A 26,071-nucleotide genomic window follows, 5' to 3' on the forward strand; every position below is an offset into this window, starting at 1 on the left:
TTTGCTCGTTCCAAAACAGTAGACTTAATTTGTAGAACATTCAAAATGGATAGTATATTTTCTAAAATATATTTTTCGAAGATCTTATCATATCGTGATATATTCTAAAAGATGGTTATTACGTGAGAAACGTTTTTCTTGTCATTAAAATCAATATCTCTTATTGAAATCTTTATTCAATGGCATTTATTACAATAAATATTAATTTATAATATGTATTATATTGTTAATAATATGAAAAATCATATATCCTTATACCTTTTCTTCCTATCGATCTTAGGACATCCACGTATATTAAACTAGGCAAATGCCCGCGCGTTGCGCGAAAAACACCTATATAGTTGAAGTCTTTACAAATATATGTTTTTTTAAAATATAACGATAATGTTGTTGTTAAATTTGTATCATAATTCGTATGCTATATTGATATAATATATTGATTATTTTGAATTATATGATAATATATGTACATCAATTATAACTGCATTATCTCAATAGTTTGAATGACTTATACCCGCAAATTACACGTGAATAAATTTAAATATAATATATAGTTTAATGTTATTTATAGTTGTTATTATTGTTAACTAATTTTTTAAAATTTAATTGTTTAATGTTTTAATTTCTATCATTATAATTATTTAAAAATTCAAACATTGTTGTTTGATTTTAAATGTATCAATATAATCATTTATATAGAGTTATTTTAAACTATTGTTACTGTAAGTTATTTTAAACTACTTATTTGAAAACTTTTAACAATTATAAAAATATCTTTCGGAAATATTTTAACAGTTTAGTTTTTGCATTTATCACTACAATTTATCACTTTTAACTATTTACAAAATATTCTTTGGTTTTTTTAAGTGGAAATGAAATTTATATTTAAGTTCACATTGTAATGTTATATTTAAATTAACAATTTAAGTATTTTTTTTTCAAACTGTTCAAAAGTTGTAGGTTTAAACTGATGATGGTTTACATACAACAATATTTTAAATATAATAAATTAAGTATAATATCTAAAAAGTTAAAGACGTAACTTTATAATAGAAATAAATATATTATTTTAAAATTGAAATTTAGTTTATTTATGATACACTTTAGGTTTGATATTTATTTAACCTTATTAACCAACTTATAATCTTTATTAGAAAGACACTACAATTTATCACTTTTAACTATTTACAAAATATTTTTTGGATTGTTTAATGTAAACTAAAATTTATATTTAAGTTGACCCTGTAATATATATTTAAATTATAATTTAAGTATTTTATACAAATTGTTCCAAAATTGCATCTTTAAAATGATAATAATTTATATCTAACAATATAATAACACTAATAAATTAAGTATAATATGTTAAAAGTTATTAAAACATAACTTTATAAATAGAAGTAAATATAATATTTTAATATTGAAATTTTGTTTATATATGATTACACTTTAGGTTTGATATTTATTTAACCTTATTAATCAATTATAATTATTATTAGAAAGAAATTGAAAAGTCATAGGAGTTTCAAATAAATATGGTGAAAAGAAAAATGCATGGGAGTTTCAAATGCATGAGTTTTAAGGAAAAAATGCTAACTTTATAAGTATATAATTTCATAGAGTTTCATAGACTGCCACATCATTTCTCTACATTTCATACAACTACTTGAAATTTCTTCTATAATGCATTAAACATTACAAAGTTTAATAGAACATTACAAAATAGTATTTATTTAAGAAATATAAAACTTTCATTTTTCCATTAAAATTTTAATGTTCATTGAACTCAAAATCCATTGAATGTCAAGGTGGCTTCTTATAATGGTAGAGTTTCATCTAGGATATGACAATTAGACTTGTTACCTCATTGTGGATATGATGATGGAGGAATATAAGAAGATGTTGAGAAATGAAAATGGTCCTGGTCTAGTTCCACCTACATTTTCCAACTGAAACAAGTTTTGAGGTCAAGGGGTATATCCTTTCAATTCTCAAAGACATACCTTTTTCCGGGAAAGATTATGAAGATGCTATCAAAGACATCCATGAAGTTTTAGACATTGAAGTCGTTAGCTCCCGAAACAATTAGAACTTGGGACAACCTTTGTGAAGATTTTATCGAGCAATTTAGCCCTCCTTCAAAGATCTCTTAACTAAAAAAAGTAGATTGCCAACTTCCAATAAGAATTTGGTGAATCCTAATACGAAGCATGGGAAAGATACAAGGGCCTTCTAAGGAATTGTCCTCAACATGACTTGAATGTGCAAGAAGAAGTCTCCATTTTCTATGATGGGGGTAAATGTTACAACAAGACAACTTCTTGATTTTCAAGGGACAATGACTAAGAAGAATCCGACCATGATTAAAGTATTAATTAAAAGAATTCAGGAAACATTCAAAAGAGTACCATAACCCACGAGAGGACCATACATGAGGTAAATAAGATGGAGGAAATGAGAACTTGGCTGCAATCATGGCTAAACTACAAAATATGGATCGACATATGACGAAATTGGATCAATCTATACATGTCATACAAGTTGGGTGTGAAAATTGAAATAGGCCACACTTAACTAAAGATTGTGATTTGGATGAATATGGGAATAGTAAAGCTCAAGTGTGTTATTCTGGTGGAGATAGATTTGATAAAGATTGGAGAACGATAAAAATAGAATGGTTGCCTTACGAAGAATAAAAGAAGCAAAAAGAAGAAAAATATCGGCCAATTGGACGAGGCTATTACCAAAAAGAACAATCACCACCCGAGAAGAAGATGGACTTTGAGTCAATGCTTAATAGGTTTATGGAAGCCTTTGAAAAAAGACATGATACTACTGATATTACCATGATAAATCATCAAGGTTCCATCAAAAATATCGAGACTCAACTCGAGCAATTGACGACACTCATGAACGAAACGTTACCACCTAAAAGTCCCAATCTAAACTCACAACCACATGTCATGGTCATATCCACCGAAGAAAGACCTCATTCAAATCCTATAGAGATCCATAGTGAAGCCTCAAAGTAACCTGGTCTTAAGTCAAAGAGAATGAGGATCGAAGAAAAAAAAAGGTCGATGCCTAGTTCTCACGACATGATCAACATAAGCTCACGTCGTAGGCTCAGTCTGAACATGAAATATCTTATGTTATTAAACCATTTCAACTTCCGTTACCTTTTCCTTCTAGAGGATAGGCAAATCCACTAGAGAAAGAGCACAAGAGATTCATAAAGCAAGTCAAAGGTATTCCAATTAATACCCCATTCTTTGAATCATTAGAAACAATGCCAGAATACACGAAATTTCTTCAAGATCTTCTTGACACTAGCCAACAACTAGAGAAGACTTCCAAGGTGGTTCTTAATGAACAATGTTCAGTGTTAATCATGGAAGGAATAACAACAAAGATGGGAGATCCTGGATATCTTACACTACCTTGTGAATTTGGAAATTTCACAACAACATTTTCCTTAGTCGATTCTGGAGCTAGCATTAATTTGATGCCTTAAAGCTTGATCTTCCAGGATTGAAGGTAAATCACTCGGTAAGTTATCCTTAAGGCATTATTGAAGATTTATTGGGAAAAATTGGGAAATTTGTTTTTCCAATTGATTTTGTAGTTATAGACATGAAAGAGGATGAAGATGTACACATTATCCTTGGACGCTCATTAGATAATACCACACGAACCTTGGTGGATGTTCGTAAATCAAAGCTTACTTTATGAGTGAGAAAAAAAGAGATGGCATTCGGAGTTGAAGAAGGATTCAAGAAGTCTAAGAATCAAGATGAAGTGTTCTTCATGGATGACGACAATGAGCTTGAAGAATTAATTGATGGAAAAAGAAGTCCAAACTAGAGAAAATCCAAACGAATAAGTCAAGCTAACTAAGCCAAGAGCCTCGATCCCAATGCTCTTTGAAGTCTTTTTATTTACAACACCCAAAGTTTACGATGAGGAAATAAGTGAAATATAAGATTCTAGTTCAAGTGATGAAAAGGAGGAGGGCCCCGAAAGCAAGGAAACCAAGATTGAGATGTTGAAGATAGACAAAAAGGGCCTAGCTAAAAATCAAGTGAAGGGCTCGAAAGATGAAAAATCCCAAGGAGTTAAAAGAAAACTTGAAGCTTGCAACAATCGAACAAAAAAGGAAAATTCAAAGAAAGCGTACATTCGACGAGTTCAAGCGTACTAGAGGAGGTGGAAGGAGCAAAAAGAGAAGATGGAGATTCCGCTCCCAACTAACACAACATAGAGCGGGATGGAGTGTGGCTCACGACTCCTCAAAAATAGCGCTTCTCGGGAGGCAACTTGAGCTCGATTTTCATTTTATTTTCCATTTCTTTTACTTAGTTTTGCATTTTTTAAGATATTCATATTAGTCATCTTCCATTTTAAAATCAATTGTGGGATTAAATTTATGAGTGGTAAAGAAATTTTAAAAGAAAAAAGCATGGTTTTTGGTAAAATTTAAAACCCACAACGTGGGCTTAGGTACGACGACGTGGGGAAGAAAGGTATCCCTGATTTTTGGTGGTTGTCGAGGTCAACAAATAAATACTCTAAATATTACACACTAAAATAGTGTATAGTGGTAAAGGGATCGTATCCACGGAGATTGGTTCAATTTAAATCTCTATGTAAATCACTTGTTCAAGTACTTGTAAAACAAAAGTAAAAGTAAAATGGGGGGTTTAGTTCTTTTTTATTGTTTGACAAAATTAAAGCTAGCTAGAATGTAAATATGACAAGTAAACAAGTAAAAGATTTGATTAAATTCGATGAAGTGAAATTGGTTGATTTTTTTGGGTACACCACATGGATGACATGGTTGACTTATCATTGGACTAAATGGAATAACACTTGCGAATTGGTTTAACTTGGTATAGCAACTCATAAGCACAAATTACCTCAACTCTTCTTAGATATTAAATTGGCTAGAGGAGCTCTTAACACATTTCCTTAATTAAAGTCACAAAATCAATGAAGCATATAATCTTGTGAAAATCAATTAGCTTTAAGTTCTAAGAGTTACCAAGTCCAAAAGATAATCAAATGCTTACATTATCATTATGGAGGAAACATTTCCATGGTCTAAATGAAATGAAAACAAACATATAAACCATTTGTTGCTCACTAATTTGAGGGTCCATTAGTTAACCAAGAAATTAGTCAACAAAGATAAGCATTCATTCATCTAAGCTCATGATCAAAGATAAATAATCACAACAAGATGTTTAACTAGAAAACATTTCCATAAACTTCAAACACAAGATAATAATAAGTCTTCAAAGCAAATAATCATCCATGGGTTAAACCCTAATCAACCAAATGAAAGTTTAGCCAAGCATGGCCAAATTAAAAGAAATGCAATATAGTTTAGTGGTACCAAACATTGTTCTAGTTGCAAGATGGAAAGAATTACATTAGTCTTCAAAAATCTTCAAATCTTCCAATGCCTTCTTGAGAGAAAATTGTTTGTGTTCTTCAAGTGATGGATAGCCATAATACCTCCAATCCCCAGCAAAAAGGGGCTCATTTCCGGATTCAAAAAGATGCCAAAAGCCACCCACCAACCTTCCACAAATAGAGTCAACTAGTCAAAACTCGGGATCAATTCAGCACAATTCACGCGGACCGCGTATGGGTCCACGCGGACCGCGTGGGTCACGCTGAATGCATGCCTTGGCCCATTACAAATACCATCCAACCCAATCATCTATTTTATGCTCTAGCCCATTTGTGCAAGTCTTTATAGCTCAATTGTGTTACTCCACAGCCTCCAATAATGATCCAACGGTCCTTCAATCTACTGTAGCTCAAATTCTTGTCCAAAGATTAAGTCCAATGCGCTTTTTGCTTATATTGACACCGATCCCAATTGTACCACCTCAAGTCCACGAACAAATTGCACGCCTCCAAAAGTCCCGCACTCCTTCCAAAACCTCCAATGACAAATAGTCTTCGATAAATCCTGCAAATAAGCTCAAAAGACTGGAAAGCACCCGGTAAAGGAGAAAACTAACAAAAAGAGAAAATATGCATGAAGATTAACTAAAATGAGATGGAATGTGCTAAAATAAACTATAAAAAGAAGTAAATAAAATGAAACTATCAAATCACCCCAAGCTTAAACCTTACTTGTCCTCAAGTAAGACAAGACTAAAATGAACTTGGGATGAAGTATCCTAAAAAGAAAAAAGAATGAACATATTAAGCAGAAATTCACGACAAGCCTTTAATATAAAAAACATATAATCCATTTTTAGAGATAAGAATCACTTTGAGGGACGAGCCTTTGTTACCTTTCTAGCAAGGGATACATGTTGATCGAGATGCAAAACGAGCATGCATACTTCACTAGTATGGTTTATGTGACATTGTTTCGTGGTCTGATCTAGCCCACTAGCCATAAGAAAGTGTCCCTCGGTTAGAATGTTCCTCACTCCTCACAACTTCAACCCCACGCCAAGAAATAAAATCTAGCAAAAAGATAACTCGGGCCAAAAATGGCAAGGAACGAGCTATGTACAAAGATTGGCAAACCATCAACATCTAGAAGAATAAGTGCTTCCACCAAAACAAGATCGTATAAAGTGAAGAATCGAGCACGTGATGAGAAAATGCATCATCATAGTTGCCAACAAAAATGACATCTAACTAGAAGAATATCAAACTAGAAACTAATTACATGAGCTAGAATCCAAAAAACTAAACATTTACAAAAGCAAACAAATGGATACAACTCCGTGGCCCGACCTTTTCTTTTGATTCTATTTTATTTTTATTTTTATTTTTATTTTTATTTTTTATTTTATTTTATTTTATTTAACTTCAAAACCCCAAAGACATGTTACAAATACAATAACTTAAGACACAAAGAGGAAAGAACTAAAACAATATTTAATTACATTTGCATTTCATGATTGCTATAACATCCGACTTTTCACAACCATTTTTTTTTATTTTATTTATTTATTTATTTTACTTTTATTTTTTTTAAAAAAATTGACGCAAAACTTTTCGTATGTCACTTTTGAAACAATTTACTTTTGACTCATAAAACAAAACAAAACTGGAAAAGGGGTAGTTGTCTCTCTCCCTCCCTCTCTCTCTCTCTTTTTGATTTTTTTAGGCTCACTTTTTTGGTTTACCACAGGAGTTTTACAAGTATAGCCTGAAAATAAAAATACAAAACTATATACAACTATAAGCAGAGTCTAAGCCTAACCCAAACAAGAGGCCAAACGAGCACAACTACACTAAGGCTAATTCGAGAACAAGTGGGAAAAGTGTGTCTAAATCATAAAGTAATGAGATATGATGTGAATTGTAGCTGTTAGACACTAAAGATCTCAAAATAGAAAAATATATCTTTTATTCCTTTCTTTGGGGTTTGATTGTGGCTTGCAAGGAAAATTTAGGTGAGGGACTGGTTGGCACGGGGCTAAGTTGTCCCCTACTTATGCCACACTTGACATGGGTTGATTCATATGCACAACTACTTGCACTCTCTCCCCACGTATATATAAGAGAAGAAGCAACAACTGAAAGTCCCTAAGAACGATTCTTATTTGTTATGTGAGTTTCCAAAAGAATTGCATTTAAGGTGTGTCGTGTCTTTCAAGTAAAAATGTTTGGAGATGAGAATAAAGAGATAACAAAAATGCATGAATGCTTATGCCCTAGGCTAAATGCCATGCAAAAATAAAAGTGAAAAAGAAGAAAATAAAATCTTTTTGGAGTTTTATAAAAAAAAATGAATGCAATTTATACTAAAATGCTATGCAACCTAATTAAAATGCATGATAAATTAAAAAGAAAAGGGAATACCCCACCCCAAGCTTAGAAATAAGCATTGTCCTCAATGCTTGGGGCAAGGAGAAAGTACCTAAACCGGGGGATCAGGAGGAGGATATGGGTATTGGGGGTAGGGGTAAGGGTAGGGGTAAGGTGGAGGGGGATAAGGGTGGGTAGGTGGAGGGTATGGATAGGGAGGTGGAAGTGGGACGTTCTCGAAATGGTTTTGGGATTGGTGCCACCCCCACATATGGTGCATTTGTTGGGACATGATTTGGTTGGACACACAAAGAGCCTCGAACCGCTTGACAAAATTGGGGGGAAGCGGGTAGTATTCGGGAGGTACTTGGGGCTAGGCGTGCTGTAGACCATGGGTGGGCTCATCGCCGGGCTTGTCATCCATATGTATCACGTCATCATCTTGATCCTGGAGCACATCCTAATTGACTGACTGAGTGATGGTCCTCGCGAGTCTCCACTGAGTGCGATCGTGGAAGGTGAAGTTGGTGACTCGAAGAACAAGATATCCAACTCCTTGAGGACAATACCATGTGAAACTGTTCCTGTTCCTTCGGCGGATGTGGTGCATGTTTATGAGATCGCGCTCATCCAAAAGATTTTTATTGTCAACAGGTTGATATTCGTTTGGGAGCTCGATATCAAGACCGCGAGCCAAAAAGGTGACAAATCCCCCAACGAAAATATCACCAGACGTTTTGGTTCTCATGAGTCCACATTTATGGAAAAAGAACGAAGCAAAGTCCGGGATTGGTGGGTTTTCACGTCGTGTCATGCACCAAAGGAAGAAAAGCTCATTTTTTGTGACCTGACCGACTTCTTTTCGGGCAAAGACAGTGCACACCAAGATGCGATGGGCAATACGGAGGCACGGGTGAATGATGGAGGTTTCATTATCCCGACTGACACATGAAAAGATACCCCTGGTGATTTCCGTCCAAAACGTCTCGTGGTTGAACTCGGCAAGCAAAACGTCAAAAACCGTGGATGTGTTCGAGGAAGGTAAGCCGAAGATGTTGTTTATTATTGCAAAATCAATATACCTTTGGTCCCCCAGAAGTCGGAATGCGGCTTTTTTCTTTTCGCTATCGAACCTGCAATCGGAAAGAAACTCTCTAGTATGGAGCTCGTAAGTGTGCGCCATGAGATTGAGAAGGTTTTCCCACCCAATGTTACGGAACAATTGGGTGACCCCCTCAAGAACCCCTAATGAAGTGAGCGTGGGTTTGCACACAAATTTGGTGGATGCTACCTTTATAGGCAGGCTTTTCATGTAGTTTTCGGTCGCCTTGGCCTCCCGAAATCTTGGAATGTCGGGTGCATCATTTTAATTTCTAGCTGGGGCTTTGCCTCGGGTGGCAGCCGGGCGCTTCCTAGATGTGGACATGGTCTACCTGCACGAAAAAATAACCACTACACGAACCACAATCCCAACAAATGATATTTCAATCCAAATCACCAACCGACTCCCTATGGACTTCTAAAGCAGTTCAACAATTAAAGCAAGAAATAATTCCTAGACTCATCTGATGCAATAGCATATGAATTGTTGTTCTGAGACATGCATATTGATCAATTAAAATAAAGGAAAGAAAGTACCCGTTTTTGTTGAAAGTTCAAAATTTGCGCGCAAAAATTCGGGATTTGAAAATCTTGCAACTCTCCACCCCAAGCTTAAAGCTTTGTTCAATATCCTGTGAGAAACAATTTACCACGAAAACCCGAGAAATCTAGCAATGGTTTGAAACTCCGGTGAAATTTTCCGGTGAGCTTTGAGAGATATTTTTAGTGGGCTTGTAGCCTTGTCCAAGAGGAGCACAATGGTGGTGTCGGAATCGCGAGAGGTGGCCGGAGTTGGCCGGAAAACGGCCGGAAAGTGGCGGTTGAGTGGTTCCAGCCATAGATCGGACCGAATTTTTGGTTGGGTTTCTAGGGATCGGAAATTGAGAGAAAATTGTTTATGTTCTTCAAGTGAGGGATAACCATAATACCTCCAATCCCCAGCAAAAAGGGGCTCATTTTCGGATTCAAAAAGATGCCAAAAGCCACCCACCAACCTTCTACAAATAGAGTCAACAAGTCAAAACTCAGGATCAATTCAGCACAATTCACGTGGACCGCGTATGGGTCCACCCGGACCGTGTGGGTCACGCTGAATGCATGCCTTGGCCCATTACAAACACCAACCAAACCAATCTTCTATTTTATGCTCTATCCCATTTGTGCAAGTCTTGATATCCCAATTATGTTACTCCACAGCCTCCAATAATGATCCAACGGTCCTTCAATCTACCGTAGCTCGAATTCTTGTCTAAAGATTAAGTCCAATACGCTTCTTGCTTATATTGACATTGAGCTCAATTGTACCACCTCAAGTCCACAAATGAATTGCACGCCACCAAAAGTCCCGCACTCCTTCCAAAACCTCCAATGACAAATAGTCTTCGATAAATCCTGTAAATAAGCTCAAAAGACTGGAAAGCACCCAGTAAAGGAGAAAACTAACAAAAAGAGAAAATATGCATGAAGATTAACTAAAATGAGGTGGAATGTGCTAAAATAAACTATAAAAAGAAGTAAATAAAATGAAACTATCAATTTTTCATTTGGTTTAAAACTCACGACATGAGGTTTAAAGCTCACGTTGTGAGCATAAAGGGAGGACCAGTTTTATAGGAAGCCACAAACCTTTTGACTTTCATTATCTTATACACCACTCACGAAAGAATATCGACCAAGGGTCCCCAATTCAATTGTCCGAAATTTAATTCCATTTCTCGTGTTTTCGTGTTCCAACTTTGATCAAGGTATGGTTTCCATGATCTAAACTTGTTAAATTTACTGGTTTTGAACATTTAGGAGTTAAGGTTCATCTTTTGATTGCATATGTCGAAATTAGTTTGATTTACTATGAAATTTTTACTGCATGTGTGTTTAATGGACTTAGACATACTGCCTAAGCAAACCCTATAAGTTATTTTGGTTCGATTTGATAATAATACTACTCGATTGAACTATTGATGCCGAACCATTCTCATGATGTGAGCTTTAAAGCTCACGACGTGAGAATTGGGTAACCCAACTTCTGTTTTTCTGTAAAGTATACTAAAAGCTATGTTTTCGTTTGGGTTTGGTTTGCATTTTATTTTGTAGGTACTATGGCTCCAAAACCATCTTCTCAACAACACCAAGGGGATGTCTCAAGACTACACCCATTTTATGAATTTCAGGATGATCTCCCACGTGAAATCTTGAATAACTACACAAAAAATTGGGATGGCTCTACAACCTAGAATTTTCCGTTTCACCAACTATTGACTGGGACAAACTTAATGAAATTAGGATTTTGGGAAGATTAAACACGTACCTCACAAAAATGTTTGTTGAAAATGGAGCTTCGTTTACATGCATCAGATGAAAAAATTTATTCTCGATCAAGGAACAGTTTTCAAGGAGTTGTGTATTGAGTTTTTCTTATCAATTTCTGTTGAAGCAAACACAGTTGATCCTCACTTTGCTACGACTTTAGTTTTTCGTCACGGTAGCCAATTTATAGAAGGTAGTTTGGCCGAGTTCGTGTGGAGAATGGGCCTATATGAGCAACATGAAGAAATGTCTCCTATTTTTGATACATTATTTAGGGCGGCTACACATGACTATTCTTACAGGATAAATGGTTATGGTTTTTTGACAATAATTGCTAATGGACGATTTCATTCGGTGGTATCCCAAAAGAGCCAAATCTGGTCTCCCATCCATCGTCTCATCCACCGCCTCATGACATTTTCAATCAACCATAAAAAACATGGAGACAAAGTGATGAGTTTGAATTTAATTTTTATGTGGAGCATCATAACACTGGGAGTCTGTTGCAATATCCCTTATTTTCTTGCGTAATATTTGGCGATTAAAGTAGTCACATCTAGAACTAGGAGCCCAATAGCGGGTGGGAACTTTATTATGAGAGTGATTCGTACTCTAACATGCATCAAGGGTAACAATCCTACATTGAGTTTTTTTGGAACCAATGAATATTGTATTAAATATGGGAACACATTGGAATATATCGGCCGATGATGAAGTGGTACTAGTGGAGCAAACAGAAAAGCAACCGAGATCACGAGGGCGTAGGAATGTAAGAGGGAGAGGAGAACGGGGTCAGCCACAATAACAATTTCAAGATGTACCCGTTGGAGGTGTACCCACCGACCCTTTCCAAAATTGGGTCGGGTACTATTTGGAAAACATACGAGGGGTGATACATTATCAAAAGCGGGCTATTGATGGCATATATATGCATTTTCAGATTAAGCGCCAAGCTGCCAACCCAACATGCCAAAATATGGTCCTTACATTCCGACTTGGGAGGAGATATGGGCCTCACGCGACTTCAGGACCGGGTCGAGTGGAGCGCATGGAGACGGAGATGATGATAAATGATGACTATTTATCCTTTTTATTTTATTTTTATTCTTAGTTAATTTTTGGTGTGTTTTAATGTGTGTTTTATTTTTATTTGGATTATTTAAATTGATGTAACTTAATATTAGATGTTTGTTTTATTTTTGAAACCTAGGAGTTTGTTTTGTTTGCAGAATTTATGATATATATCAAGAAAAAAAAAGAGTCGAGAGAGTTAGAGTTTTAAAACCTAAGACCACAATTTTTAATAAGTATGGGGTGACAATCGTGTGCGAAAAGAGATAAAAAAAATAAGAGAGAGTTAGAGAAAAATTTGGGTCTTAAAATAAGTTTTAGTGACTTAAGAGGGCAACAGAGTTTGCACAACATGAAGAATTCAACAAAGAAATACATTATGTCAAGTCCCAATTCTCACGATGTGAGCCTTCTACATCACGTCGTGAGTTCGAATTTCATCACAGTTCAGAAGTGACATGTTCCAGACTCACGCCGTGACTCTATATACTCACGACGTGATGTATATAAAAAAAAATCATGTTTATGCTCTTTCTGTCTACCATAAAATGTGGCTTATGCTTTCCACGTTATGATGCATTACTTTGAAGATCTTATGCAACACACTTTTTGAAGTTGCAAGTATTTGGTTCATATTTTATTCGGCTTGTTCATGAAGTACCAACAAAAGTCTAGTTCTAGTACAAATTCAAGATGTTCGAGCTTTCCCACCACAAGCAGAATTCTATCTCGCCACTACTACCCCATGAGAGTTTGTTCATTTTTCTCCCTTTTATGACTTTTTATTGCATTCATTATTCTAAGCATACGATGAGGGCATTGTATGAAATAAGTGTGCGGTATGGGGTCGAAAAAGGATATCCAACATATAATTAATTAGGAAATGCTAGAAAATTTAAAAAATATATAGGCTTGCAATAATAGTCTACTAAATCTAGTCATTTTTAAAATTGTAATATTATTCTATATGGGTTAGTTTTCTAGTATTATGTGGCACGATTCGATGAGAACCTTAAGATTTAGTTGAGCAAATATGTTATAGTGTATTTGTGGTTTCCTAGTCTTAGTGAAAATGTGGGACAACACAAACCTGCTTAGTTTGAGTGACATAATATGTTTAACATCGTGTACCAGAAATGCATCTAGGAGAGCTTATGTATTCATTTCACTTTAGACTAATACCTTTAACCAATAAGGGTTGAAGTTAAGTTCCTTTGCTTAAGCATATGTTTTTCTTTTTAGGATTTTTAGGTGGAGTGAAAAAAGTGAGAAAAAAGTGAAAAAAAAAATAAAAAAAGGAAAAAAAGTTGAAAAGTTTAAGTGAATAAGTGTCTACAAAGCTATGAAGATCAAGAAATATTATGAAGAAAAGTTCTAAACAACGTTCCAAATTATTAAAGACTCAAAGTTGAAGAAAGTTCAAGAATAAGGCAAAATTGCCAAGTTATTATTATTGTAATGTTTCTTTCTTGGTTATTTTACCATATGTATGATCGAGAGTTTAACCAAAAATACCTTGAGGTTAAGAAATTTTTGTGGGGATGGAGGAGGGATGCATAAAATGAATGTTGTTCAAAATAAATGGAAACATTTATGAGGATCGTAAGTATATATGGTTGGAAGGTAATTAAGATTTAGACATAAATACATGCATTGCAGTAAGACATACTTAGTGGGTTCAATACATATTGTCTTGTGTGATATTGGTGTGCATGGTTCTATGTTATGTATTACAAGATAAGTTTTTCTTGAGGGCAAACAAAAGGCAAGTGTGGGGTATTTTGATATTGCAATATTTATACATATTTTTAGGCATTATTTTAATACATTTTAAGCTATTTATGGTTAAATACAAAGATATTTGGTAGTTATTGAGTTAAATTACTTTTTACAGCCGAAAAAGACATTCTTGAAGGAAAAATGACCAAAAACGACGAATATTGGAACCTGGAAGGACTGGAGCTGAAGCTGGGAGCTTAACAAAGCTTAAATGGAAGAAAAACCATGATAATACAAATCCCACGGTGTGGCTTTAGAATACTGCGGCGTGGTGAGAAAAAAATCTCGATATGCACAATAATGTAGCTCACGACGTGAACATTATAATTTTACGTTGTGAGGAGGATTCTTCTAGAAGATTATTACGTGGAATGTAATTTCCTTACCAGACACGAATTGTACTGATCTCACGATGTGACAGATTAATTCTCACGATGTGAGATACGTTTTACGGAAACTATATATACTCCTTGAGACATTCAACTAGAGGAGGTTGGATCTGATATTTTGGAACTATTAGTCGAAGTTAGAAGCCATAGAAGAGCGAAAAACAACCCTTTGGAAGAGAAGTAGATTGAAGATAAAGATTTTGAAGGTTACACATCACATTTGGTTTGCATTGATTTAATCATTTCTAACTTCTTATGTTTTTGTGTGCTTATTTTATGCCATGAGTAACTAATCATTAGGATTTCATTTAGTGTTGATGAACCTTAATACTATGAGTTAGTTTGTTGCTTTTATATGGATTTAATGAAGTTGGTTAATGCTTGTGTTTGATAATCATTACCTAACACTTTAAAGTTTACATCTTTGTTGCTTTGATTCAAGTTAAGTGTAATTTAAGGACCAATTGAATTGCATGAACTTGTTTACCTAATAGTTTATGATCATTAAATTGATAGAGCTAGGATTAATCACATCTTAGAATAAATAATAAAGGTAACAACTTTAGTTATGTTAGAGAACATAATTTAATCATAATTGTGTTTGGTAATTTATCTTGATTATAGATAATTATCTTAGACATATCTTACATAGCTCAATTATCTTTAATAATCAATTATGTGTTTGCTTGTGTATGATCATTAGATAGTAGTTCATGAATTGGTGAAATATTAGAAGATCAGATCAAGACTGCTAATTACATTAATATTGGTAACCAACTAAATAAATCCATGTTTAAAAATTAACCATAAGAAAAAGAGGGATTCGAAGCTAAATTGAAGTGTCTTCTTAATCTTGATTACAATCGTTTTTAGTTGAGTGTTTACTTAGTTGTAAGTTTATTTAAACTTGCAAAATCAGATAAAAACCTCAATTTAATTATTGTTTTCAGATTAATTCTTAGTAATTAGTTTATTACCGAGATCTGTTTCATGTGTTCGATACCTAACTTACTTAACTATACTAAAAACCGACTAGGTACACCGCCTTAAATTCTTAGGCATGGGCTGCAACAACCACCACATGGTGGTTACCCTCTTGCCACGTCGTGGTGCCCATCCAGGCACGATCCTCATTTAAATGACGTGGCCATGCCGTGGCATAAGGTTTTTCCCAAAACCTTATCTTTGAAATCTTCAAGTCTTCGTCCGATCAATTTAGGAAGACGGATGTTACAAAACTACTTCGAAATAAACACATCTTCGAAAATCAATACTTCCAAAACAATAGACTTAGTTTGTAGAACATTCGAAATGGATAGTATATTTTCTAAAATATCTTTTTCGAAGATCTTATCATATCGTGATATATTTGAAAAGATGGTTATTACGTGAGAAACGTGTTTCTTGTCGTTAAAATCAATATCTCTTATTTAAATCTTTATTCAATGACATTTATTACAATAAATATTAATTTATAATATGTATTATATTGTTAATAATATGAAAATCAAATATCCTTATTCTTTTTCTTCCTATCTATCTTAGGACATCCTCATTACATTAAATTTCATAGAGTTCCGTTGACTGCCACATCATTTCTCAACACTTCATACAACTCCCTGAAATTTCTTCTTTAAGGCATTAAACTTTACAAAGTTTAATATAACTTTAAAAAATAGTATTTATTTAAAAAATATAAAACTTTCATTTTTCCTGTTGAAAAGTTCAGTGTTCATTGAACTCCAAATCCATTGAATGTTAAGGTGGCTTCTCATAATGGTAGAGTTTCATCTATTATATGACAATTTGACTTGTTACATCATTCAACTATCTTATTGAACTCACTAATATGGATGCCTTTACTAGTCACCAGATCAACAAAAATGTCAAAATCAATAGAGGGGATTAAAAAAAGAGAATTCATGGATTGCACATGACATGATTTTATATGAGTAGGAAGATAAATATTAATAAACTATAGAAGGATATTTAATTTTCCAAATAATATTGTTGTTATTATCATGGTTGTTAAAAATCATGATCATGATTGTAGGATCATACGATCCTACAGTCCCACCTAGATAAATATTTGATCCTATTTGGATCATTTTAGGTTAGATCGGAAGTGAGATCGTAAGATCACTTATAATATACAAGCATGATATTATTTATTTTTTAAAAATTTAAAATATTTTGTTGGGAAATTAAGTAAACTAACCATTATAAATGAGTTTTTATTTTTTTTATTTTCTTAAATAACCAATTTTTTTCCAGTTTTTGAAAAATGACTACTAACTTCCGAATGCCCAATTGTTGATTTGGTCTTCAAATTTCAGAATTATTTTTGGAAATTTTCAATTTTTCCCAAAGGAATATCTATACTTATGTCATAAATGTCAATTTCGAAGTGTTTAATATAAATGTTTTTCAATCAAATGTCCGATTTTATGCCATAATCGTATATACTTCACATTTATTATGTTTCAATTATATGCCCTAATATCATAATTACTTCACATTTATTATATCTGTTTATTTTTTTGTTAGATTTAAGTAAAAAACAATTTTTTTTCTTAAAATGATGGTATTTTTAATTGGATTTCAGACTTGATCTTAAAAATCCAGACTTTTTTCGATCTCCGAAATTTCAGTATGAAATCCGGAATGTTGGTTTGGAATTCTGAAATGTCAGTCTAAAATATATTTTTTTTGTCAGAAAAAAAATATTTTTTCTCTATCCGAAATGCCCATTCTAGGCTATGTGGTTATTTTTGCCAAAACCAAAACTTTTTGGTAATTCTCTCCAAATAGTTAGATTACTTAATTTTCCTATTTTGTCTAGGGATGTCAACGGGGGCAAACGGGGCGGGGACTACATCCCCCGCCCCCACCCCCGAAATTTTCCTGTTCCCCCGCCCTTTGCCTCCGCTCCCAAAATCTCTAGCCTCCCCATCCCCGCCCCCACCCACGAATCCCAGGATTACCCCTGCCCCTGCCCCCGTTTGGGTTGACTTTTTTTTTTTGGGGCGAACAAAGGTGTTGTTTAGGCTAAAAGAAGTTATTTTTTGAGCTAAAAGAAACCATTTTGGATTAAAAAAAATAGTTATTTATAGCATAAATTTATATATTTAAAATAAAAATATTATAACATCTTAAAAACGTTATACTATAAACTTAAAAACATGATATTTGATTGAATTTTGGAAGTTCAAAATCATTGCTATTATTTATTATATTTTATAATTAATATATATATATATATATATATATATATATATATATATATATATATATATATATATATATATATATATATATATATATATATATATATGTATTAACGGGGTCCCCATTGGGGGTTCGGGACAGGACTACCCACCCGCCCCCGAAACTAAAACAGGGGTTTACATTGTCCCCACCCCCGTCCCCGATTTTTTAAACAAATATTCCCCATTCGGGATCGGTGCCCCACGGGTTCGGGGTCCCACAAGACTTTTTGACATCCCTAATTTTGTCTAGACTAAGATGTTGTTTGTTTTTTTCAAAGCGAAAATGTTTAATTCTGCGGACCACCTCTACTACCCTCTGTAGCAGAAGAGGGAGACCAAACGGCACCATCATGTAATAAAAAGTCTGCTGTTTTAACCTCTACAGACTGCTGCAATAAGTTAAATTAAGGTGTGAAGATGTTTGAGGCAGTGGGTCCAGTATTGCGCCACATAACACACACGCAACAGTTTTTAAGTCAGAAGTCTTCTGAAAAACAAATGGCTTCGAAGGGCCAAGTGTTATGCAGCACAACAAGAAGTGGTCAGAAGTGGTTCTTTAGTAAAAACAAACAACACCTAAGTGAATTGAATTTGAACCATAGAAAACCATTTTAAATTGTTTATTGTTAAATGATGGATTTTATATGTTTTTTTTTTTTTTTTTTTTTTTTTTTTTTTTTTTTTTTTAATTTATGTTATTTATGATTAACTGAATAGTTACCTAATTGATAAAAATATATATTTTATATTTTAAGTATATATAATTTATATTTTAAGTTACTTATGGTATGATCTTATGATGTAAATTCGATTAAAAAAAAGGAAAATCCTATATATCTTGGAATGCAAACCGGTTTGAAACTGAAAAAACTGAAAAAAAAGTGAACAGTTCGATTTAGTTCTAAGAGAAAAATATATTATCTAAGAAGGTGTTCGGTACCGAAACTGGTCCGAACCGAACCGGAACCGAAAAAACCAAAAACCGAAAATGATGAATTAGAAGAACCAGATTGAATACCACTAATCGATTCCGGTTCCGATTCCGATTTATATTTTCCGTTTGGTTTTGCTCGTTCCAATACCTTACACTATCTTAGACAATCTTTGTATAATATCGTTGAGTTTACATCAATAAATGGCACTATTTTGTTTTCGCAATATAGACTATTTTACCATGAGCCTTTAACTCAAAATTCATTTATTACATATGGTTAGAATAATGATTTTCTTTTTTATCATTAATACTCTTCATTTAACACCTTGAACAAATTTAACAATTAACATTTTATAATCTATATTGTATTTATTACATTCTATTCATACTTATATTCATATATTATATCTCAATAAATTTTAACAAACCGAATTTAATGAATACAAACTAAAATTCAATCATCTATTTTGTTTCTTTGTGTTTAAACCTCATTTACTCCTCTAAAGTAAGGATTTACCTTCCCATAAATAAAACCTACTCCAACTCCAACCCAAACCACAAGAACCCAAACCACAATGGACCTACCACCACAACCACCGCCGACCACCGCAACCATCAGAGCCCGTGGTTCTGAAACCGAGAGACCTGCTTGGCTCCAATCTAATAGAACGGGAAACCAGCGGGCACCACACATAAACAATGGTGTACTCAATCGCCACCAACCCCCGCCACCACTCACCATCTGTTACGGAAAATGCCTCAAGAATTACGCTGCCACCAATGGTGGCCAGATTCTGGACGGATGTGGAGAGTTTATGCTCTCACCCAACACCACATCCCTAGAATGTGCTGCATGCGGCTGCCACCGCAGCTTCCACCGCATCGAAGCCGATCATTTACACCAACCCATGCCTCAAGTCATCGAGTGCCAATGCAACCACCAACACCAACACCACCAACAACACCATCACCACCCGCCAACACCACCATCTTCCCGTCTCGCGGCCATAACAAAGAGCAGCAGCACTCCGGATTCCCAATCTCCGTCACCAATTTCATCGTCCTACTACCCTGCACCATCACATATGTTCCTAACCCTTAATCCAGGCTTACCACCACCAGAACCAGCCAACATCAACCGCCCGTCGATACTCACCCATGCTGTGGCTAGCGGATCAAACCCAAAGGGAAAAAAACGATTCAGGACAAAATTTTCAGAATATCAGAAGGAAAAGATGCAGGAATTTGCGGAAAGAATCGGATGGAAGATGCTGAAGACAGAAGAAGAGATGATCGTCGGATTTTGCAAGCACATTGGGATTACTAAAAGCGTTTTTAAGGTTTGGATGCACAACCACAAAACCATTAATGGCAACCCAGGAAACAGAAGAAACAACGACCAGAACCACCGCGACCACATTGGCACTGCTATCGGCGCTAATGGATCGTCTTCCTCCTCTTAATCAAACATAATCATGTTGATTATAGATGGTAAATTATAAATAAGTCTAATAATTTAGATAAGATAATCGAGAGTGAAAGTGAGATAGAGAAGAGACTTTGAGGCTTCTTATGTTTTGAATATGATAACTATGAATTATGATGCATTTACTTAAAGTTAATATTAAAAAGTCCTAAAAAAGAACCGCATTTTTTTGATGACCAAAATTAACAAATAACCAAAAATTCCAAGTAATGAACCCGTTTTTATTTAAGAAAAAATATTTTTAGATTTTCATTGATAAGAATCTTTGCTATAAATTTATAACTAAATAAGAAATATAATTATAAGAATGAATCAAATAAAGTTTGTGAAGATCGTTATCTTATATATATAATCGCTTTAAGATTGGATCTGGAACCGAAGATCGTATTAACATATATGTCATTATGCTTTTTTTTTTTTTTTTTTTTTTTAAAAGGTGAATGGATTAAGTTGTGATAAAGCCTTCCCGTGATCTTCAATGCTTGATTTTAAGTGAATGAACATATTTTGAAGGCACAATTTCAAGCTGAACGAACAATTTTTTTTGCATTATATTTTTGAACAATAACAAAAATTTTAAGGTTTAAGACTAAGGCCCCATTTGATAGACATATTTTCAGGTTCATATAAATCTTTTTGGCTGAATGAACCGGAAAAATTGTTTGATTTACACAAAAAATGAGGTTTTTTCCGATAAGATATGTCTTTTCCAGAAAACCACAAAACCATATCTTTCTGGTTGAATAGGTTGGAAATATAATTATGCCCCAAACATCGCTTCTTTCTTTCTTAGATTATTAATTTCTTTTAAATAATTTTTTAATTTCTTTTTATTGGATTATTACTTTTTTAATGGATTATTATATATTAATAAATATTATTTTTAATATATAATATTTATGTATTAATAAATAGAGTAAATTACACGGATGGTCCCTATGGTTTAGGGTAATTTACGTGTTTGATCCCTAACTTATTTTTTTTAACTCGGAAGGTCTCTACTGTTTGTTTTTGTTACATGTCTGGTCCTTGTTTTACCTAAAAAGATTATTTTGCCCTTGATTTATTTATTTATTTAAATAAACATACCCCCAACCTCACTCCTCTCACCTTACCTTACCTATTCTACCATTTTTTCCTATTTAAATAATAGTCTTTTTAGGTAAGACAGGGACCAAATGTGTAACAAAAGCAAACAGTAGGGACCAAACGCGTAACAAAAACAAATAGTAGGGACCTTCCGAATTAAAAAAACAAGTTAGTGACCAAGCGTGCAAATTACCCCAAACTATAGGGACCATTCGTGTAATTTACTCTAATAAATATTATTTAATTAGATTATTAATTTCTTTTGAATGTTTTTCAAAAGACAAAATTGCAAAAATGGTCCCTATGGTATGCATTTTTTCTGAGGTTTAGTCCAAACCTTGACTTTTTTGGTTTCATGGTCCTTTTAGGCTAGTTTCATGGTAGAATTGGTCCTTGGTAAACTTGAAAAGACTACTTTGCCCTTTTAATTTGTTTTTTCCATTTACTTAAATATTTTTTTCTTTTATTTAAATATAAATGTTAAATCAAATCAAAAAAGAGACCCACCTTCTCTCTCTCTCTCTCTCTCTCTCTCGTCTTATTCTTCAAAACTCAAGAACACAAACACAGTTATAAACATACAATTTAACTTTCATGGATTTGTTCTTCAAAACACACACACACACACACTTAAGAACACATAAACACACTCTTATAAACACATACACACTCAAGAATACTCTTGAAATCGTTCTAGAAATGAAAACCACACACTCAAATCAATGATGGTCGTACATAAGGGTATGTCTCTATTTTCTTGGGGTGATCTAGTGCGATTTTGATAAAAGAGTGAGTGAGTCGAAGTACTGGGTCTCGATTTTGATGATACCATAAGCAACATATCATCTCCGTCACCAAGAGACACCAACATCAAAAACCCTTTTGTGATTTGGACACCTACAGAAAATCCCTTGAAAAACCACCATCTTCATCTCCACCACCAAGAGTCGTTTGCATCTCCGTCACCAAGGGTTGTAAGTTTTAGATCTCAAGAAAGGGGAGTAGTGGGTCTCGATTTTCTTGAGTTCATTTGGTGTGATTTTGACAGAAAAATGAGCGGGTGTAGGAGCTGCATTTTTTTTTTTTGTTTCTTCCATGGTTGAAGCTTTGAACAGAAAAGGGAGAATATACAGAGTTCTTTTCTGATACATATACCCACATAAAGGAGAAGTTTCTCCCATGGCTACCATTGTTGAAGCTTGAAAAGGCAAAAAATCTACGACTTAAAGAAACGATTTGGGGAAGTTCTTCAATTTAATGTGTTTGAAGCAAAATATAAAATGGATACAAACACAGAAGTTGGTTCTTGGAGAGAGAGAGAGAGAGAGAGAGAGAGAGAGAGGTGGGACCTTTTTTATTTTTTTAATTGTTAAAATAAATAAATAAATATTAAATTTTAAGAATAATGAAAGAAAAATGTAAAATAAATACCCTCAAGGGTATTATAGTCATTTCAATTTTCGGAGGGACCATTTTCACATACAAACCACTCCAAAAGGACTACGAAACCAAAAAAGTCACTGTTTGGACTAAAACCCCCAAAAAATGCATACCACAGGGACCATTTTTGCAGTTTTGTCTTTTTTTAATTTCTTTTTTATCGATTAATTCTTTATTATTGGATTATCATATATTAATAATTATTATTTATAATATATAATATTTATACATTAATAAATATTACCTGATTGGATTATTAATTTCTTCTAGTTAATTTTTTAATTCATTTTTATTGGATTATTTTTTTTACAACACCACTGTCATCCTAATTTATTTAAAAAAATCTTATCCATCCCACCATTATCGGACATAAATCCGATCAAGAATCACACATTGGATTATAAAAAAGTTAAAATTGATAGAAAGAACAACATAACATCAACTTGAAAAACAATAAACTAAAAACAAACTAATCAACATTGTATTTGGATTTTAATTGATTTACGTCTAATTACTTTGTATGACAACTTGTATTTAGATTTTTAAATGATTAATGTGTAATTTTGATTTTGTATAACAATTTGTATGTTTTTATCATTATTCAGCAACTTCATCCATCACAGTATAAAACAACAGAGTAATATTGTCATTTTTTATCATTCAATACAGTCAGCCCGATGTACAATCAAACAACATTGTTTCTTTCTCAATCAGAAAACTTTCTCATACAGTACTTTCCTAGACAACAACTATCAAACAGGACTTAAAAACATGACTATAGAATAAAGATGAAATGGGTGGCATGTGATGATAGGAAAATATGTGGCTAACCCAAGAACAAATCACAGTGGTAACAAACAAGATTTAAGAGGTAGTATGCTTGAAAATTTTAAAAATATTTACACTAAGATGGAAAATTTGAGGTATACCAATAACCACATAGATCCGCCTGTACTTAAAATTTACCACTCTAGTTGAATTCCTAAAGTCTTGCTTTAAACTTGATTATATATATATATATGTTTTGTTGAAATTAAAAATAAAATAGAGATTTTGAAATTCAACCTCAGCCACATATTCAACATCTGCCGCTCTAACCCTCCAGCTTACCGACGCAACAGGTCTGTTATAATCATAAATGATTATTTAGCGTCGTCCGTTCCTTTCTCCTCCGCCACCATCCCCACCACCACAACAACCACCGCCACCACCACTACACCACCTCTGTCACCACCACCTCTTCTGCCACAAACTGTCATAATCTTATATGATTATTCAATCTGTGAACAAATATATATATATATATATATATATATATATATATATATATATATATATATATGTATAATCATTTATGATTACACCTCTTCTATCACAAACTGTCATAAGCATAACCGGGTACCCGCCTATTTTATTTGGAACCAGAACCGCTCCCGGAACTGGCGGTTCTTAGGTTTTGGGTATTGGAGCTAGAATCGCCTACACCGGTTCCTAGAAAATTGGAACCGCTCCTGGAACAACCAGAACCGGTTCCGGTTCCTGGTACCCGGCTTCTTGAATATTAAAACTTGTTATTTTATACATGTCATGTAAATTATGTAAATTAACATATAGAAACAACAAAAGTACAAGATATAAAACAAAAATATTTACAATAATTTGATCTTTTAAAACCAAAATAGTAGAAGTACAAGCATCCAACCTATCTATTTCATCAGAGGGATATTGTCTAAAAACCGTAGCATTTTCGTAAGACCATAAAACCTAAAGAAGTGTAAAAAAACCGATTCCAAGATTTTCCGTTTGAGTTGGACCACCATATGCAAAGCAATATATATGTGACGTTTGAAAAATAAGGAATATCTATTGTTGAGACAAGAACTTTAGGAAAATGAGATTACGATGCAGAATGTAAGTTAATCTCGAGGATCTTGTGAAGCTCAACAACAATAAGTAGTAGAAATTAAGAAGGAAACATAGTCATAATGTACTTCACTAAATATATGCAATTAAGAATGATACTTGTTGAATCATAACTAGGTTTGCATTCAAACACAAGATATTATAGGGCGAACAACAAAGTATGAACAATGAAGAACATAAACATGTAAAAGAAAAGGAGATTTATATTTCACTTGAACTGATTACAAGGATCATGAAGATCTGACACACTTTCTAAGTTTTACATGACTATATATTTATAGGAAGAAATAGTACAAGTCCCTAAATAATATAATATAAATTAATCTTGATTAAGACGTCTATGATCCTACGCTTGGACTGGTACCACCAACTCAACACGCAATTGTCAAAAAAGGTGATTATTACTTTACTGACATTGCGGTATCCACAAAAGACAAAAGGCTTAAACTCATCGCATCTTTATCTCTGGTATCCAGGTATACACTCAAGTCTTTTAGATAAGCATCTGTTCCATATCTCTTCTCTCTTTGAACTCTTCGTAACTCTAAAATCAGGTGTTCACTTCCATTAATCTTCATAGGTGTCGAGGTCCACTTTAATGCATCAACAATTTCCCACTAAGTGACCTTGCATCTATCACATTCATTAATTAAGTTTAAGAAACATAATGATGATCCACCAAAACTTCCTGAATTGAAAGATTCATGTGATTCTTCGGATTATTTTAAGCTTTACTTCGTCAGCAATGAACTTGAATTTTTCAATATACGTGATGGTGTCTTCCAGTTGATTATTTGAGCATCTGTGAAACGCATTGGCAGGAAGGAAGTGTTTTTTTACTATTTTTGGAGAGCTTGAAGATGATGACAAGGTCAGGAAAGCTTGTGGAATCGATGCTTAGATCCTAAATTCCTTTGGTAATGAATATAGCATGTTCAAATGGAGGAAAATTCGTATTTTCAGCAAGGACAGGATAAATTTCTACATCAATCATCACAAAGTCACATATTAGGGATTTGAGGAAATCACATGCTCTAGCATACGTTGGTTTCATGTTGTGATGCTTTTCAATATTGTTCTTGAATACCCTAGATATTGCAAAGATTTCTTCAGAGTTCATGAAGACAAGGTCTACTTAAATGCGGTGGTATTCCTTCTTGAAGCGAAAGAGAGAGAGAGAGAGAGAGAGAGAGAGAGAGAGAGAGAGAGTTTGTGTGTGTATGTTGATAAAAGGTTACATTTTTGAATGAGCGAGACTTGAATGTTTTAATGGTTTCAGGAGCATCATTGACCATGTTTCCTTAATTTTCTTTTAATGCTTGTGATGAAAAGAATTTAGTCTTTCAAACTCCATGGGAAGTATGCGTTCGTCTAGAGTGCGAAGATCAAAAGGCTCAAAGACTGGGAAGTATTTAGAAGTTGGAGATAAAGGAATATCCTAAAGTCCATCAGTGTACGTCAGATGAGGAACATAGTCTGAATCAAGAAGTCTTCACGTAGG

The 26,071-nt window shown here is 33.8% G+C and overlaps 1 protein-coding gene and 1 non-coding gene across 2 annotated transcripts; one reads left to right on the forward strand and one right to left on the reverse strand.

Moving 5' to 3' along the window:
- Positions 1–2,151: 2,151 nt before the first annotated feature.
- LOC145091191 (small nucleolar RNA R71) lies at positions 2,152–2,258 on the reverse strand. The gene has a single exon (XR_013702078.1). It is a non-coding gene; the product is annotated as a small nucleolar RNA R71 (small nucleolar RNA).
- A 16,949-nt stretch (positions 2,259–19,207) lies between these two features.
- On the forward strand, positions 19,208–20,114 carry LOC145089848 (zinc-finger homeodomain protein 11-like). The gene has a single exon (XM_079028238.1). The coding sequence runs from the start codon at positions 19,208–19,210 to the stop codon at positions 20,093–20,095; it is 888 nt and encodes a 295-aa protein (XP_078884364.1). The 3' UTR covers positions 20,096–20,114.
- The last annotated feature ends 5,957 nt before the right edge of the window (positions 20,115–26,071 follow it).

Source organism: Lactuca serriola, chromosome 2, assembly GCF_051521515.1.
Source record: "Lactuca serriola cultivar US96UC23 chromosome 2, Lser_US96UC23_V15, whole genome shotgun sequence".
Lineage (NCBI taxonomy): Eukaryota > Viridiplantae > Streptophyta > Magnoliopsida > Asterales > Asteraceae > Lactuca > Lactuca serriola.